This window comes from Monodon monoceros, unplaced genomic scaffold (assembly GCF_005190385.1).
Source record: "Monodon monoceros isolate NGI ecotype Baffin Bay Population unplaced genomic scaffold, NGI_Narwhal_1 Super_Scaffold_21, whole genome shotgun sequence".
Classification (NCBI taxonomy): Eukaryota; Metazoa; Chordata; class Mammalia; order Artiodactyla; family Monodontidae; genus Monodon; species Monodon monoceros.
The window spans coordinates 134528081-134546107 of NW_021703778.1; the positions used below are offsets into that span (position 1 = coordinate 134528081).

An 18027-nucleotide genomic window follows, 5' to 3' on the forward strand; every position below is an offset into this window, starting at 1 on the left:
CCAAGCTGAACTCGGGATGAGCCATCCCTGTAAAGATTAGGTAAAGGAACCTCCCGTCACGCACCCGCCTCCGGCCAGGGCCTCTCCCAGATGGCCACGTTGGGTCGCCATCCCACCTCCTAGGGGGGACTGGAGGGCGCGGGCGACTCCCGGCCGCGTGGGTTCCCTGCTCCTCCTCTTTCCCGCCTTCCGGCGCTCCCCGGGTCTGTCTCCCACGCCTCAGGTGTTCGCTCAGGCTGGGCCGCAAGCCCTTCCCTTTTTGGCCTGCACCTGGGGTAGCTTCCAGCCCAGAGCTCCCCGCCAGACCCCGCTGCAGGGAGCGCGAGCAGAGCGGTGCGAACCGGCCTGCGCCGCGCTCCCCAGGCCGCTTGCGCCCCGCTACTGACCGAACGCCGGGTCGGGCGCCGGCCGCGCGCCGCGCCCCCGGGCTTCGGAGGGCGCGCCAGCCCCGCGCAGGGTTGCCGTGAACTTGGAGCCCGGCGGCGCGAGGCTCCTGCCCGGGATGGGGCGGCAGCTGCTTCCTGGTTTGAAGCTCACCGAGTGGGGGAGAGCGTGAGCCCGCGGAGGCGGGGGCAGGAGCAGAAGCGGGAGGAGGCGGGGGCAGGAGACGCTTGAGGCTCGAGCTAACCGGACGGGTCGCTCCGGCTCTCCGGGGAGAGGCGCTTCCTGGCCCTGGAGAAGGGGCGAGTCCCGCGCGAGCCCCCGGGAGGCGCCGCGCGCTCGAGAGGGACGGTCGGGCGACCCCGGCCCTCTGAGGGCTTGGCGCCCGGCTCCCCTCCTTTCCACCTCGCGAGGGAGGGAGAGAGGGAGGGAAGGAGGGGAGGGAAGGTCCGGCGGGGGACGCAGAATGGCTGGTCGAGGGGGGCTTGCGCTGTGCTTTTCCCGGGAGCTGCCTCCACTCCTGCGGCCGCCGCGAGGGCTGGCCTGAACGAGGTCTCCCCGCTCTCCCGCTGCGAGACCGCGCGGTCCCTGGATTGGGACAGCGGCCCCGGCATGTCGTCCGGCACCATGAAGTTCAATGGCTACTTGAGGGTCCGCATTGGCGAGGCCGTGGGGCTGCAGCCCACCCGCTGGTCCCTGCGCCACTCGCTCTTCAAGAAGGGCTATCAGCTGCTGGACCCCTACCTGACGGTGAGCGTGGACCAGGTACGCGTGGGCCAGACGAGCACCAAGCAGAAGACCAACAAACCCACGTACAACGAGGAATTCTGCGCCAACGTCACCGACGGTGGCCACCTCGAGCTGGCTGTCTTCCACGAGACGCCCCTGGGCTACGACCACTTTGTGGCCAACTGCACCCTGCAGTTCCAGGAGCTGCTGCGCACGGCCGGCGCCTCGGACACCTTTGAGGGCTGGGTGAGTACCTTGAACCCTCCCCTTTGTGTCCACTCCGCACCTTCTCCCCCCTTCATTTTACAAAACTTGCCCGGGGCCCGCTTTCCCATCTTCCAAAGCGCAGGGAATTCCCTCCACTGCGGCCCTCGCTTTGGTTCTCGCCCAGGTGGCCACGGCACTGGTGGTGCGCTAGGGCACAGGTGTGTCTCTAGAAAGCTATCCTCGACACGGTCCCCTTTCGGGATGGCAGCTTGGGCTAACGGGAAGTCGGGGTAGGGGCGGTCATCCCCCTCCGCCCACACTTTGGGTAAGGCGCCCCAACTCTCAGCTTGAGGGTAATACGCAGGAAAGGCAAAGAAGTTGTGATAGATAGGAAAGTGACTTGATTTGGGTCAAGTTCTTTAAGCGGTTTTTAGGAGAAGGCGATACATTCTCGCAGGTATTATTCATAATGTTTATGGATACGTGTTGGTTCAGCAGCTCAGATGTGCACACGTGTTTCAGCATGCACATCCATTACATCCCAGAGGTACATAACCTGCATTGGCAGGGATTGGAGTGCCTGGGTCTTCAGTTGGCCAAGTTTCGTTTAGCAGTTTTCCAAGGAGATGAGGTTTACGTGTGTTTGTAACTTCAGTTCAGTTTCAGCCTGAGAGGTGTGAGTCCTGCAGTATGTGTTTCTGTAGTTATTGGTACTGAGAGTTTAGAGGGCTCTTCAGCAGTTTGTGAACCGCCCCCCTCCCCTCTCCTCACCTGCTGGTGCTTCTGTATATTGACAAGTATTTAACCCGCAACTTCCTACTTGCCTGTGCTTTTTCACATAGTTCCCATGAGGCAAAATTTCTGCTGCAAATAAATTAAAATGTGTAGAGCACTCTACACAGTGCTAAAATGCTTTTGCTTCTTAATCTTCATACTGTTTTTGTGATGCAGGTGTTATCCTTCCCACTCTTATGTGATGAAATGATAATTATAATGAAGTGGTCTGGCCTGGCAAAATGGAGTAAGCCCTTTGAAGAGTCTCGGGAGTTTAATGATTTAAATTCTGGAGAATGTCAGTTTTGAGCCCAGAATGGTGACTCAGTATTGAAAACCTGTTTGAAATTGACAAGTGGGGGAATCAGATGGATAATAAGGAAGATTCATTTAGATATTTATTTTACACTTTGAGGAATTGATTATTTTATCATATACTTTGTAAACTTACAGCAGCTTGTGGAGTAGTCTCTTAAATAGGAGGAAAAACCATAATGACTGTTTAACCATATCATCAAATTATATTGAGTTACTTTCCCTTCAGCTGAATTTACTTTGTGGAATTTAGAAGTGGACTAGAGAGGAATGGCCAAAGTAGAGATTGACTTTTTATCCTGTGACTTTCTGGACAGGAAATAGAGGTGAGTCTAGGAATCTGAATGGAATTATTAAATTAGTGTCTGATTAGGAGTTAGGTTGGGCAAAGCTCTAAAAGAACTAGGTTCTGAAATATGGTGGTGCAGACTGACCAATGGCCATTAGAAGCCTGTTTTCCCAAAGAGATCCTAGACTGGTCCATTTTGCCCCTAGTCTGCACATTTGAATCACCTGGGGAGCTTTTCAAAATCCCCACTTTTAAAGACTCTAGACAGGAATCTATTATGGCTGTGGACCCCAGCATCAGTACTTTTCAGCTCTCCACGTGATTGCAATGTGCAGTGAAGTTTGAGAACCTGTAGCCTAAATGAAGACCGCAAGATAAGGGCTGGAGAAGCTTAAGTGTAGAAAGATTCAGGTTACCTGACAAGATGGGGGTATTTAGAGCTGCCTATTGTCCCACTGGCTGAATAGATTTAAATGTAAATTAAATTTCTATATCTATAATTGTCTGAATTCATTATATTTAGATGTTTAATGTGATGTTCCGGAAAATATGAGTGTTTGGTAGGATAGGTCAGCCTTTAAATGACCTTGGAACTGGTGATTTGTCACACACTCATTCAATTAGGAGGCAGTTTTTAAAAGTTCTGGGTATTTTGAAACTGTGATGATAGGGTAGAATGGGTAGTGTGTTTCCTTTCTTTTAAAATTTTTTGTTAAGAAAATATTTGGAAATATATGGAATGCTTGTTTTCTAAATGATCCTTTATAGGTCTAAAGGTGGTTTTGAAATTTAGAATTACAGAAGTACTTATTTATCGTTAGCATATTAAATTGAAATGTGTAGTTTATTCAGGAAGTTACAAATGGAGTAATTTACTCTACAGTAAATTTATTTGTTGCAATTGAAATTACAAATTGCTAAACTCTAAAAAATACTAAAAGCTTAGTTTTTGCTAGATCATGAGAAGAGACAAAAACAGAAGACACCTTTATTATTAGACTAAAACAAAGTTGTTATGCTTTTCTGCTTAACATGCTTTCTGAGTATTAAGAAGATAATCATTGGCGTTGATTTTGAACCAATTTCGTCTGTATTACCTTCTAAGCTTGATGAGAGAAAGGGTTAGATCTCTTCTGTGCAGTATATTCCTAGTATCAAGCACAGTGCCTGCCATGGATTAGGCAATCAACTATTTCTTTCCTAACTATACTATTTCATTTAATTTACATTATATCCAAGGAGGTAGTGGGATATAATGTAACAACTAAAGAAATTCTTAAATGGAAATTCACAGCATTAAAAACTTAAATTAGAAAAGATCTCAAAGACCTGAGTTTCCACCTGAAACTAGAAAAGAAGAGCAAATTGAATCCTAAGTAAGCAAAAAGAAGGAAATGTAAAGATAGCAGAGGTTAGTTGAAGCAGAAAATAGAAACAGCAGAGAAAAATCAATGAAACAAAAAGCTGTTCTTTGGAAAAAAAAGAACATAATAAAATTGATAAACCTCAAATGATCAAGAATAAAAACACACAAATTACCAATGTTAGGAATGAGAGAACATCACTATAGATCCTATGGACATTTAAATATATATATTATGAATAACTTTATGCCAGGAAATTCCACAATTAGATGAAATGAACAAATTCTTTGAAAGATACAAATGACCCAAACTCATTCAAATAACTTGAATAGCATTATGTCTATTAAGGCAATTGAGTTTGTAGCTAAAAACCTTCCACAGTGCAAACTCAAGGTCCCAGAAGGCTTTACTGGTGAGTTCTATCATACATTTAAGGAAGAAATACTGCCAACTACACAAACTATTTCAGAAAACAGAAGAGAAGGAAACACATCCTGGCTCATTTCATGAGGCCAACATTACCTTTATACCAAAACTTGATGAAAACATTACAAATAAATAAAACTACAGACCAGTGCCCCTCGTGAATATAGATATAAAAACTCTTAAATTTTAGCAAATCAAACCCAGCAATATAGCAAATGATCAAATGGGGTTATAACCAGGACTGCAAGGTTGATTAAACATTTATAGTCAATCAGTGCAACTCTTCATATTAACAGAATAAAAAAGGAGATTCATATGATCATCTCAATAGATAAAGAGTATTTGACAAAATTCAATACCCATTCATGATAAAAACTCTCAACAAATTAATAATAGAAGAGAACTTTTTCAACGTGGTGAAGGACAATTGTGAAAAACCTACAGGTAACATGTTAATGGTGAAAAACAGAATGATATTCCGCTAAGATCAGGAGTGGCAAGGATAGCTACTCTTACCACTTCTGTTCAACAGTGTATTGGAGGTCCCAGTCAGTGCAATAGGCAATTAAAAAAATAAAGTACATGCAAAGGAAGAAGTAAAACTGTAGAAAATTCTAAGACACCTACAAAAGGGCTTCTAGAACCAACAAGCTAGGTTTAGCTAGGTTGCAGGATCCAAACCAATCTACAAAAACCAGTTTCTATATATTATCAGTGGACAATCGAAAACTGAAATAGAAAAATACCATTTAAAAGAGCATCAAAATATGAAATTGGATAAATCTGATAAAACATGCAAGGCTTGTTCACTGAAAATGACAAACCATCACTGAAATAAGTTAAAGATCTAAATAAATGGAGAGAGATACTGTGTTCATAAATGGGAAGATTCAATATTGTTAAGACCTCAGTTCTTAACAGTTCTTCCCAACTTGTTCAATAGATTTAATGCAATCCTAGTTAAAATACCATCAAGCTTTGTTGTAGAGATTAACAGACTGATTCTAAAGTTTATATGAACATGTGAAGGACCCAGACTCATTTAAGAATAATTTTGAAAAAGGATGAGTTGGAGGACTTAAACTATCTGATTTCAAGATAACTATAACATTACCATAATTAAGATAATGTGGTATCGGAGTAAAGAGAGTCATATAGATCAGCGGAGTAGAAGAGAGTCTAGAAATAGGTTCACACATGTATGATAAATTGACTTTCTTTTTTGACAAAGATGTCAAGGCAATTCAATGGGGAAATGATAATTTTTTTCAACAAGAGGTGCGTGAACAATTGAATAGTTATGTGCAGAAACGTGAGCATTGACCTTTACCTCATGTCATACACAAAAATTAACTTAAAATGGATCATGGACCTAAAAAAAGGATTTTAGCTATAAAATTTTTATAAGAAAACATAGAAGAAAGATCTTAGTGCCCTTGGGTTAAGCAAACATTTTTTAGACAGGACACAAAAAAGCAAGTACTGTAAAAAAAAATCAAATCAGACTATTAAATTTAACTATTGCTTTTCAGAAGATACTTAAGAAAAAGAAAACACAAGCCACTGACCAGGAGAAATTATTTGCAACATGTAAATCAGACAAGAGACTTTTAACGGGAATATATAAAAACTCTTAAAATGCAATGAGAAAAATATTCAATTTAAAAATGGGACAAAGATTTGAATAGGCACCCTTCATGGAAAATAGCACATTAAAAGATTAGTCAAGGAAACGTAAATTAAAACCAAAACCCATGGGAAAGGCTAAAATTAAAGAGACTGATCATACCAAGAGTTGGTGAGGAAGTGGAGCAACTGGAGCTCTCATATACTACTGTGCAGTATATAAAATAATAGTCACGTTAGAAAACACTTTAACAGTTTCTTAAAGTGTTAGACATATACTTACCATGGGACCTAGCTACCCTTAAGTACTCACCAAGAGAAATGAAACCATTTTACAGAGACTTGTACATGAACATTCACAGCTGCTTTATTTGTAATAGCCCCCAAACTGGAAAATGTCAGTCAACAGGTGAATATTTAAATTTATTTATTTTATTTATTTATTTTTGCCTGCGTTGGGTCTTCGTTGCTGTGTGCGGGCTTTCTCTAGTTGCGACGAGCAGGGGCTACTCTTCGTTGAGGTGCGCTTGCTTCTCATTGAGGTAGCTTCTCTTGTTGCGGGGCACAGGCTCTAGGCACGCGGGCTTCAGTAGTTGTGGCTCAGGGGCTCTAGAGCGCAGGCTCAGTAGTTGTGGCGCACGGGCTTGGTTGCTCCGCGGCATGTGGGATCTTCCCGGACCAGGGGTCGAACCCATGTCTCCTGCATTGGCGGGAGTGCAGTGTTCCCTGCACTGGCAGGCGGATTCTTAACCACTGCGCCACCAGGGAAGTCCCCAACAGGTGAATATTTAAACAAATTCTGTATCTATTCAATGGAATACTACCCAGTAATAAAAAGTGATAAACTATTGGTACACGTAACAGTATGGACGAATCTTAAAATATGTAATTTACATACTGAAAGAAGCCAGACACAAAAGAGCACATACTATATGATTTCATTTATGCAAAATTATGGAAAATGTAAACTAGTTTGTAGTGACAGGAAGCAGATCAGTGGTTGCCTGGGAACGGGAGAATGAAGGTGATGGAGGGATGGATTACAGAGGAGGCACAAGGAAACTTCTGAGCGAGATGAATATATTCATTATTTTGATTGTGCTGATGGTTTCACAGTTATATACTTAACGTCTAAGCACATCAGATAGTTCACTGTTAAGTGTGTGCACGTTGTTGCGTGACAGTTATACTCAATAAAGCTGTAGAGAAAAAACGTTGAGGATTTATTATCCTTATTTTACCAAAGAAGATGTTAGGTAAATAAGTGCCTGAATTAGATTTGAGCCAAGGCTGACTCTTGAAAACTACGTTGCCTCTTTAGTGCAAAAAATATTATCAGAGTAGGAGCATTAAAAAACACCAAACTCATTAAATACAGTTTCTGACTTTTGGACACAGTCTCATTTTCTAAATTATCACTGTCAGCTTTTTTTCTGTTTCTTCTAGAACCGGTTTGTTTTGCATAATTTCTTGAACTTCTAAAACCCAAAAGTTTGTCTAAGTTAAAACCTTATCTTCTCCTTTCACAGATTTGCTCTGTATTGGCTGACTTTCCAAATGGGGACCAGCCCTTAATACTTAGTGCAGAGCATAGGGACATGGCAGGAGGCAGGAGGGGCTGGAGGCTGCGTCATGGAAAGGCCTTGGCATCCCCTCAGGAAGGAAGGACCTGCTTGGCAGTATCCCAGGCTGTTTTCCTGGTTCAACCCTCCTGAAGACATTCTGTTCCCTGAAGCAGTGGAGGGCTGCTTTCTCTCAACTCAGTGAGGTTACCTATTTAGTAGTCTTGGTTACCTGTTTAGTAGTCTTGTCAAGGGAAGCCTCCAGGTTACCACTTGGCAATCGTTGATTATCTTTGCTCTTGATTCCTGGATCCAGGTACATGAATTTATAGCATCAGATTGAATCTTCTAGATTCATTATCTAGCGGTTCATTCTCTTTTGTACTTTGTGGTACAGTTATTTGTTCTCACAATGATTTTTTTCGGAGCCAGTTTGGTGAGGAGCGTTTAGGGAAGAAACATATTTTAGCACCTCTAGGGAGGTTTATCCCAGTGTATGTGAATTGTGTTGGGTATATTGTGTCTTCAGTTTCATGGTAAGAATTTTGCTGCAGTGGGGCTGGCTGTTTCTCATCATGGTTAAGTTGTGGCTCAGATGTTCCCCCCTCAGAGAACACCTTCCAGACCACATTATTATCTGCCACCCTTCATTGCACTCATCCCTCTCTGAGATCATTTTGTTAATTTATTTTCTTATTTTACCTTCCTCCTTTAGGGTATAAACACCTTGAGAGCAGGGACCCCACCTCTCTTATTCACTGTTCTAAGTCCAGCATCTTGAGCAGTGTCTGGTATATAGTAGGCACTAAATCTCTGTTGAAATGTGATTTTGGAGCAAGTAAAGTATAAGCACTTTGGAAGGATCTTGACTTAAACATTTTATTCATCTTTTTAAAAAAATTTATTTATTTTTGGCTGCACTGGGTCTTCGTTGCTACCTGCGGGCTTTCTCTAGTTGTGGCGAGCGGGGGCTACTCTTGGTTGCGGTGCGCAGGCTTCTCATTGCTGTGGCTTCTCTTGTTGTGGAGCACAGGCTCTAGGCGTGTGGGCTTCAGTAGCTGTGGCAAGTGGGCTCAGTAGTTGTGGCTCGTGGGCTCTAGAGCACAGGCTCAGTAGTTGTGGCGCACGGGCTTAGTTGCTCCGTGGCATGTGGGATCTTCCCGGACCAGGGCTCGAACCTGTGTTCCCTGCACTAGCAGGCGGATTCTTAACCACTGCGCCACCAGGGAAGCCCCTATTCATCTGTCTAAAAACAAAATGAAAGTAATTCGGGATTGACCAGTTATTACAATGATCGCAGTGTCCCTTGTAAAAAAATCAATTAATTACATACCAACTTGCACTTGAAAGACTGGACCAGATTCTTGTGTCCTTTGAATATGATAATGGATGGAAAACTGGGGAATTCTTTGCTTTTGCTTATTTTAAAAGACTGTGATTTCTAAACCTGTTAATATGGTATAACTTTGTTCACTGGTAGTTTGTGAGGCCGACATGTTAAATTCGGTTGTGCAACCCTGGAGAGCTAATGAGGTTGGTGGGCAGAGTGAATCATTCTATCTTACATAACTCTTAGTACAGTTTTGGTATCTAGCAAATGTTTAGAATGATGACTAGTTGTGATAGTAAAAGTGCAGTACTTTTTAATGAGATGGGTAGCATTTATGTAGAATCAGAGAAGTGTCTTGGATTTTCTGTAGTCTTTCTTCTATTTTGTAAAACAATTGGCTAGATCTGGTACTCCATTTGTGTTGGCTGCTTGCTCCATTTTATTAGAATATGATAAAAATGAGGCCTGGAAGTCATTTCCTGACCACTTTCTTTCCACCTTCATCATTGCTGTATCCAAAATGATCTTTCTCAGTTGCCGAGCTGATAGTCATTCCTTTACTTAAAACCCTTCAGTGGTTCCCCACTGCCCTTAGATAAAACACAACTCTTCAAAATGCTATAGAATGTTCTGCATGATCTGGACCCCAATTTCCTCTTCAGCCTTATTGCTTACCTCACCCCATCCCACACTCCATGCTCCAGCCACAATGAGCAGCTTTCAGTTCCTCAGGAGCGACCATGCTAATTCCTACTTGTGCTTCAGGTCTCACCATAGACCTCACTTTACCCAGGAAACTTTCCCTGACATTCCAAGTCTGGGTTTGGTTCTCCCCCTCCTCCTTCGTGTTCCCTCAGCATCCTAAGATTTCCACTGCCCACTCCCCCTGTATCCTGAAAGGATGGATATATGAATGGATTGGGCTCTCATGGAAGTGTATGATATTGGTCAGAGGAGTTCAGGGTTTAAAAGTGTGGGTGATTGACTGAGATTCATCCCCTCTGCTCCTGGGGTAGCTACTCTAACAGACTATTACATGTTTCTCTATGAAATGCCAAGCCTTAGGTGAGCTTTCATGCACCACTGAGCGTGTCCTATGTACCAGGCACTGTGCTGTACCCTGGAGAGGCAAGTGGGCAAGACAGACATGGCCCTTTTCTTCACAGGCCTCGTAGTTCCAAGGGGGAGAGAGATTGGGGAGGTAGGGGGGACAACAAACAGGAAATGACAGAATAGAAGTAAGGACTAAGATGCTGGTGAGTGCCTGCTTTGGGGAGACCAGAAACATTTTCCTGGAGGAAAAACAGTTGATTTTTAAGGCTCCAGCATAGATAGCATGGCCACAGGCCTGCTTCAGTTAAAGGACCGTGAAAAATCATCCCTCAAAAGAAGATAAGGAACGTCTGACCTAATAATGCTTTCCCAGAGAGACATCACAGATCCCTTTTGAAAGTTAAACGTTCCTGACCCACAGAAATCTTTCCATCGTCCGAAAGTTTGGAGGGAACTAAGTTTCAAAATCTATGAACAGATGACCCAAAAGAACATTTAACTCCCCAAGACAGAAAACAGTAGCACCCTTTTTGAACCATCAAATACCCCAAGCTTTGTACAGATCAGAAAAGAATCACTGATTTTGAAGCAGGAGAGTCTGGTTCAGAACAGCAACAAAAAGCCTGACAGCTCTTAGGCCCATGGATGGGCTACAGATATATTCATTTGGCAGTGATGTTTAACATTCAGTCTGAAGGCATTTAGTTCTGTGGTGCTCTAGTTTGCTGCAGACCCCACCACCCCCTAATACTCAGTCCCCTTGACTCATTACCTGCTTGGTCCTGAGAAATTTTTGAGTTTTTGAACCTACTATAGCTCAGTCCTTTGTTTTCAGAATGTGGAAACCAAAGCTCCAGCCAAAGCTTTACTGTTGCCTTAGCTCATGTGATGTGTGACAGACAGACACACTTACCATCTACATAGATATGAAGATGTACTTATTTCAATTTATTTAGATATGTATTAATTTGTAAATACATTAAGTTAGATATTTATGTATATATATATTTGTGTTCTAAAATTTTAGTGGAAGCTGGCTTATTAGTAAATATATGGGAAGTTTATGGGAACTTTAACTGTAAATTAGTATAGTATTAACTACCCAATTAAAGAAACTCTTTGTATTTCATTGTACAGCTTCCAGCAATATATAGGTACTGTTCTGTGAGAGTCAGGAGAGCTGGGTTCAAGGTGTGGCTTTGCCATCTGTCAACTGTGACTGCAGGCAAGCCTCTGTGTATCAGGGCCTCGGCTCCCTAGTTTCTATCAAGAGGGGGCTGCACTAGAATCTCTCTAAGGACCCTTCCATCTCTAAAGCTTCTGCCTCCATTTGTTAGGCAGTTACATCAGTTCTTTGCTTTAGGAGTAACTGGTTTGGCTTTAAGCAGTCAAAATGACTTACATCTTCTCAAAGTTAGTAACTCCTAAGAATTCAGTTGGTCCAAATCTAAATTGCTCCGGCTTGGAGAGGATTTAACTCATGTCTAAATGACTTTCAGCATTGGTAGTGATGTTGATGTTATTTCCTTGGTTTAGAATCAGCCTTAAGGAATTACAGTGGGTCCTCATTTCAAGCCATGCAGTTATATTTCCTTTTTTAAAAAATTTATTTATTCATTTATTTATTTTTGGCTGTGTTGGGTCTTCATTGCTGCTCACGGGCTTTCTCTAGTTGTGGTGAGCAGGGGCTACTCTTCGTTGCGGTGCGCGGGCTTCTCATTGCGGTGGCTTCTCTTGTTGCGGAGCACAGGCTCTAGGCACGTGGGCTTCAGTAGTTGTGGCTCGTGGCTCCAGAGCGCAGGCTCAGTAGTTGCTCCGTGGCGTGTGGGATTCTCCTCGACCAGGGCTGGAACCCGTGTCCCCTGCATTGGCAGACGGATTCTTAACTACTGTGCCACCGGGGAAGCCTATATTTCTTGATTTACACTAATGGGCTCCTTGTTCTATGGGATGGTAAGTTATGTCCCTGTTTTCTTGTATCAGAGAGCGACTGAGAATCCCACCATTTGAGCTTTTGCTAGAAGCCATTCTCACTAGCATGGTAATTAATGCTTTGTTGTCATGAAATGTCTGTAGCCACCAGTCTATCTATCCACCCTAGGTGATGACAAATACTATAAATCACTTGTAGGACAGACTTAGACTTTTTTTTTTTTTTTTTTTTTTTGCGGTACCTGGGCCTCTCACTGTTGTGGCCTCTCCCGTTGCGGAGCACAGGCTCCGGACGCGCAGGCTCAGCGGCCATGGCTCACGGGCCCAGCCGCTCTGTGGCATGTGGGATCCTCCCGGACCGGGGCACGAACCTGTGTCTCCTGCATAGGCAGGCGGACTCTCAACCACTGCGCCACCAGGGAAGCCCAGGACAGACATTTTAATTAGACGGAGGAATGGGCCCAAGGGTATTGGCTATTGTAGTGTTTAAGTGCTGTACTGAAGAATTTTATGAGATGGGAAATTTTTGTTGAGAACTATGGTACTATCCAGAGAGATTTATCAAGAATTACGTTAGTGTGTTTCTGTAGCACCTGTAAATTAGAACAGTGATTGTCAGAGCACATAGGATGTTTTAGTAGAAAGACTAAACTGTGCTTTTATTATGTGTTGCCTTCTGGAAAGTTCCTTTGATTTTTTCATAAGTTTCACCCTTGCACGACTTTGACCTTACAGGGAAAGAAATGCTTAAAAGTTAACCAAAGGTGTTTAGTTTGTGCTGCGATAAAAAAAATTAAGAAATTTGCTATAGGATAGAACCATGGCCAACATGAGCTCCTTGTAATTACTTTAATGAAATAAGTCACATGGGGCCAGTGTGAGCATACTCTAGACCTAGTGCCTGTTCTCCAATTGCTTAAACCAAAACCACAAAGCTGAATTTTTATTTGCAAGTCATGTATATCTCTTGTACTTGCTTGTTGCTATTTCTGCTTCTCTCTCGTAGCACTTACATTTGATGTGCCTCTGTCCTCACACGGGGCTTTGGTGTTCTTGCCTGTGATGTGTGATGCTGGCATCTGGGCAGCCAGTGTTCTGTGGCCCCTTCCAGTATCAGAGTTACGTGGTTCTGGTCATGGTTCCATTGGACGATACAAATTCTGCTCCCTTCTGAAATGTCTTCTGGACATTGTTCTGCTGATACTCAGATTTGTTCTAGGCTCTGAAATTATTTTTGAAAGAGCCATATTAGCAGAATTTCCTAAACAAAATGCATTTATTAATTTGTGAGCTGTGGACCTCTTAAGTGCTTTATTTTTTATTACTCTTGTTCCATCACAGTACAGAAGAGTTCAGAACAAATTTTTAGCAGAAGCAGTGCTTCTGAAACTGTTTTTGAACCCTGGACCCTTTTAGTGATGTTAAAAGCTATGGACCCTGTTTCTAGAAAAATGCACGTATGTGCATATTGCCAGCATGCTGGGAAAAGGGTCATCAGGTTAGTGGTCCCCTGAAGCCTGACTGTGGACACACGGCCTCAGCTTAAGAAATTCCAATGAAAAGTGTCAAAAAATAAGGTTTTTATTAATTCCTAATTCCTAGGGCATTGTACTGGTATTTTCCCCTGCAATTAGAGGACATTTTCACTTCAGCTAATTATAGGAGACAGTTAACTAGTAGAAAAGAGAAGCTGTAAATTTTAGAGAAAAAAGATGTAAAGTGGCTGGCTCCTGGTGAAATATACTAGATAATGACCCATTTTAGGACCTATTTGGTTGTGTTATATAGGTATTTTCAGAAGTCTCTACTGTTGAAGGGGTTTCTTTGAGGTTTGCAATAGATGAAAAGTTAAAAAAAAAAAAAAAACTAGGACAGTTTGAGTGACCTTGGCTTGATGTCTTTTGTTAATATAAAGTTTTCCCCTGTAAAAAGAGATAGGATTTATCTGTATACTTAAAACTTTTACCCTCTTCTTGAGCTGTACTGGGCCTTACGATGAACCACTGTGTTAGTCCAAGACAAAATGATGAAATCAGTGATGCATGCCTGTTCCTCTTGCCCTGTGACCCCTGGTCTCTTATGGCCTGGGTCCCTCTGACCCAATAAGATTTTCTGATTCTGTCCTGAGTTCCAGCTCACCTTGCTGAGACCTTGGAAAACACCCTGATGGTGGTAGAAATTGAGCTGAATGGAGGGCACCCAGAGTGCAGCCCCCTAGCTAGTTGAAGGTGAAACTTGAATTTAGCTCTCTGGACTTCAAGATTCTTTCCTGATGCCACTTTAGTGTGTGATGGAGGCAGCAGGAAAGCCATTCAATCATTCATAGATCTTTATTGAGCACCTACTGTGTGCCCGACTCCATTCTAGGTGTTACAGATGGGGCAGAGAACACAACATCCAGAATTTCGGCTCTCACGGGGCTTCTACCCTCTCATGAAGAGACAGATAATAAGCAAACAAACAAAACACAAAAAAATAACAAATCGTGGTTAGGTGCTAAGTGGAGAATTAAAACAGGGTGATGTGATGGAGTGTGACAAGCTGACTGCTTTACCTAGAATGGATAGAGGACTCAAGAGAAGGTGACATTTTGGCTGAGACCCAAGTGGCAAGAAGCAACCAGTCATGTGAAGATTAGAGAGAGCATCCCAGGCAGAGGGGACAGCTAAGGCAAAGCCCCAAAGGTGGCAACAGGCTTGACGTGTGGAGGAACAGGCAGAAGGTATTAGAAAGAGGATAGACTTCATATTAGCAAGTGCAGTATGTTAACCCCAGGTCTGCCACGATGAACCAGTCCCTTCAGCTCTATTGCCCCTTCTGGAAAATGGTGCTAAAGTTAGATAACTCTTAGGATTGGTGTGAAGATTAGATTTAATACATTAAACATGCTCAGCACAAAATAGGCCCTCAAGAAATGGTAGCTTTGGCTGCTTTTAATTTCCCAAGGAAATTGATATTTTGACAGGGGTCTTCTGAAAATAATATTGGCCAAGGAAAGACGTTCAGATGGTTGCACTTTAGACAATGAAGGTGACGATGTAAACATTTCCTGGGAATAGTGTCTGCTTGCTCTCTACCTCTTTCAGTGCCATATTTTCCAAAAAAAAAAAAGAGTAGGGGAAAGGAAACGAAGACACTAAAGTTTATTCAAGATTCTTGAATTTTTGAATGATATATTTATTTTCTATGGAGTCATAAGTATTAATGGAAAATTTTAATACTTAGAGGGATAGGATACTTGTACTACAGTGATACAATTGATTGGGTCCCAGGTGTTTTTATTTTATTTTTTTAGGAAACTATCAGTATAAATGTATGGATGAGAATTAATAATCATGGTGCCAGTAATGATAAAGGAAATAAAACCTCAAAAATTATGAATAAGTGGATACAGTTGATTCTTGTTGACTACCGAAAGCTCATTTACCTTATTGACTATAATTTTGTGAATTAATTCTGGATAATTTTGTCTATTTTGAATAATTTTGGATCATGCCTATTTTGGCATCTCCCTGATCTCCGGAATTTCTGACTGTCCCTTCAATATCCATTTGGTCTGTGTTCAGTGTAAAAAGACACATTAGCATTTGCCTAAGCCATAGAAGATGCATATTAAGATGCAGAATCTACAATGACAGAGTCATAGCACACAGATACCGGCTTTGAGGAATATTTATTGGACAACTACCGTAATTAGCAGTGTATCATAGTGTGATGGTTGGGTGTCAGCCAGATTGGTTTTGCCTCGTACTGTAGAGGTCATTTAACCTCTGCTAGCCCCAGCTTTTTCATCATAACATAGTACCTACCTCACAGGGTTATGTGACAATATAGTGAAGACTTATGTAAACCATCTAGCACAGTGCATAGCACATACCACTACAGAAGAATCATCAATGTCACAATTACTACCACCCCCATCACCACTCTACCCCAGTACTTACATATGAAGTCATGAGCCCAGCCTTTTCTGAAATTAACTCTGAAAACAGTATGATATTTATTTACCTAGAATTTTGGAGTTTTTAATTTTAAGGAATTTAGACTTTAGGATATTTAGAATTTGAGAAGGGATTTTTGAGTCCAGCCTTCTTGCCGTGTTTGCTTTTTATTTAAATTCTGGAGTGTAAATCAGCGAATGGTTACTGGTGGAAGAGGAGATGGTTTCCTTATCCTGGGTTTGGGGTAAATGCTGCACAAATGTCCATTCTGAAAGATCTTGCAAGGAATCTGGGGAAATGAAGCTGGAATTACTATAGTTGCAATGTTGGCCAAAGTTAGTTTATGGAAAACCTTGAGTTTGAGTCTGTTGGTTTGCTTATCCGATATTGGATAGAGAGAAGGTTCTGAGTTAGGGTGAGTAATCAGAAAGAAGTAAAGTTGCAACATTTTAGTTGCAAAAGTCTGATGGAGCCCCCTTTCAAAAGCTGAAGTGAGCATGTTTATTGCTGCAGTTGAGAAAGATGGTAAATAGCCTCTTTAAATAGGCATTAAAAGACGTTTCCTTGATTTAAGTTTGAACATGTAATGCATTGGATGTGAATTGTTCTTTCATGCTTTCAAGGAGGAAAACTACAATTTTAAAAGTGCATAGTTTGAACTTGTGGATTTCTGGGTGAATCAAAGATGCCAATAATTCTGATTTGGTTTAAAGAAAATATGACGATTTCTCCCTATATCGATTCCCTCTAGTTTTATCTGTCGACTTGATACTTGTTTGGGGGGTCCTAGATCTTTCACAGGTGATTTTAAGTTAGAGGTTTTCTGATATGAAGATATTTAATTTTTCAGAACAAAAGTTTCATCTGCTCCATAGTAAGGGCCAACAGTGTTTATAGTAATGTTCAGCGCGGCCTTGGTTTTGGCTGTTCAGAAGCCTTGGTTAGCTCTTTGGCTCTGCGGAGAATACATTGTTTTTGAGTCTCCCTGCTGGGCCTCGCCTTCTTGTCATGTACTTCCTGTACCTGGGTTGTGGTCATATTGATTTGCTGGGGCGCTGCTGTTGCAGATATCTGGGGGCGAATGAGAATTTGTTCGTGTGTGTTGCCCTGACTTCGTCCGCTGACCTCCTTTCAGCCCAGTTTTACTGCTATCTGTGTGAGCACTAGAGACCCTCAGCAGCTCCCTGGTCCCTGGCAAAGTGCCCTGCACGTGGTAGAGATTCAGGAAACGTTTGTAGAATGAAGAAACCCCTCCTTGTTCTCCTGTCTTGAGTCTTCCTCAGGATTCAAACACTGTCATTCACTTTTGCTAAGAGATCTTCTCTTTAAAAAAATTCCTATTTCAGATATAGACATTCATACTTGGTGTGTGTGAGGTTAAGAGCAGCCTCAGGAGTTGTTTAGAGAGAATGAATATGCCAGTGTGATTTTTATTCCCTTGATTATTTTAATAAGTGTAAAAGGTGTGTGAAAAGACTAGCTGAATCTCAGGTTCCCCAAATAAAATGTTAACTTGTGTTTGGGTGATAAAAGATGGTTTTCAAAGGAGGAAAAACTGACTCAAACCGTCTTCTGGTATACCAGATGTCAGGACCATATTAATGGCAGCCTGCCCTTGGTAAGAACAGGACACCAGCAAGGGGCGTAAACTAGATCATGGTTTAACTGTGACCTTGAAGGAATAGTTGCCATTTAAGCTTACTTTAAAAAAAAAAAAATCCTGTTACAGCAAAATAAATGAGTGACCCCTGAAGTTGCCTCATTAGGAATCCAGTGTGCATTTTTCTCTCTGAACGGAATATCTGATGGCTCATTGTCTACTCCTCCTGCTGTAATTTGGTCCTATTGGGCTTGTGCATGTAGAATTTTGTTTTAAAACAGGAAAAATAATGATTCTGAAAAATTGTTCCTGTCAAGATATTAAATGAGTCTTTCCATTAATATCATTTCCATTAGTATTTTGAAGTCAAATTACCTAGTGACAGCTTCAGTGAAGCTTACATTAAAAAGAAGAGACTGACTGAGGGAATTGGAAGAAAAATAATGAATTCTCAGCACTCTCCCCAAACCCCTCCCCCCCAACCCCCCCTCTCCTTAC

The 18027-nt window shown here is 42.2% G+C and overlaps 1 protein-coding gene across 1 annotated transcript in view; it reads left to right on the forward strand.

The window, feature by feature from the left end:
- The first annotated feature begins 594 nt into the window (after positions 1-594).
- The window catches only part of PRKCH (protein kinase C eta), a 222626-nt gene continuing 205193 nt past the window's right edge, over positions 595-18027 (forward strand). The window contains exon 1 of the mRNA XM_029237243.1: positions 595-1356. Coding sequence (XP_029093076.1) covers positions 994-1356 — 363 coding nt within the window. The 5' untranslated portion in view covers positions 595-993. The remainder of the gene's footprint in view (positions 1357-18027) is intronic.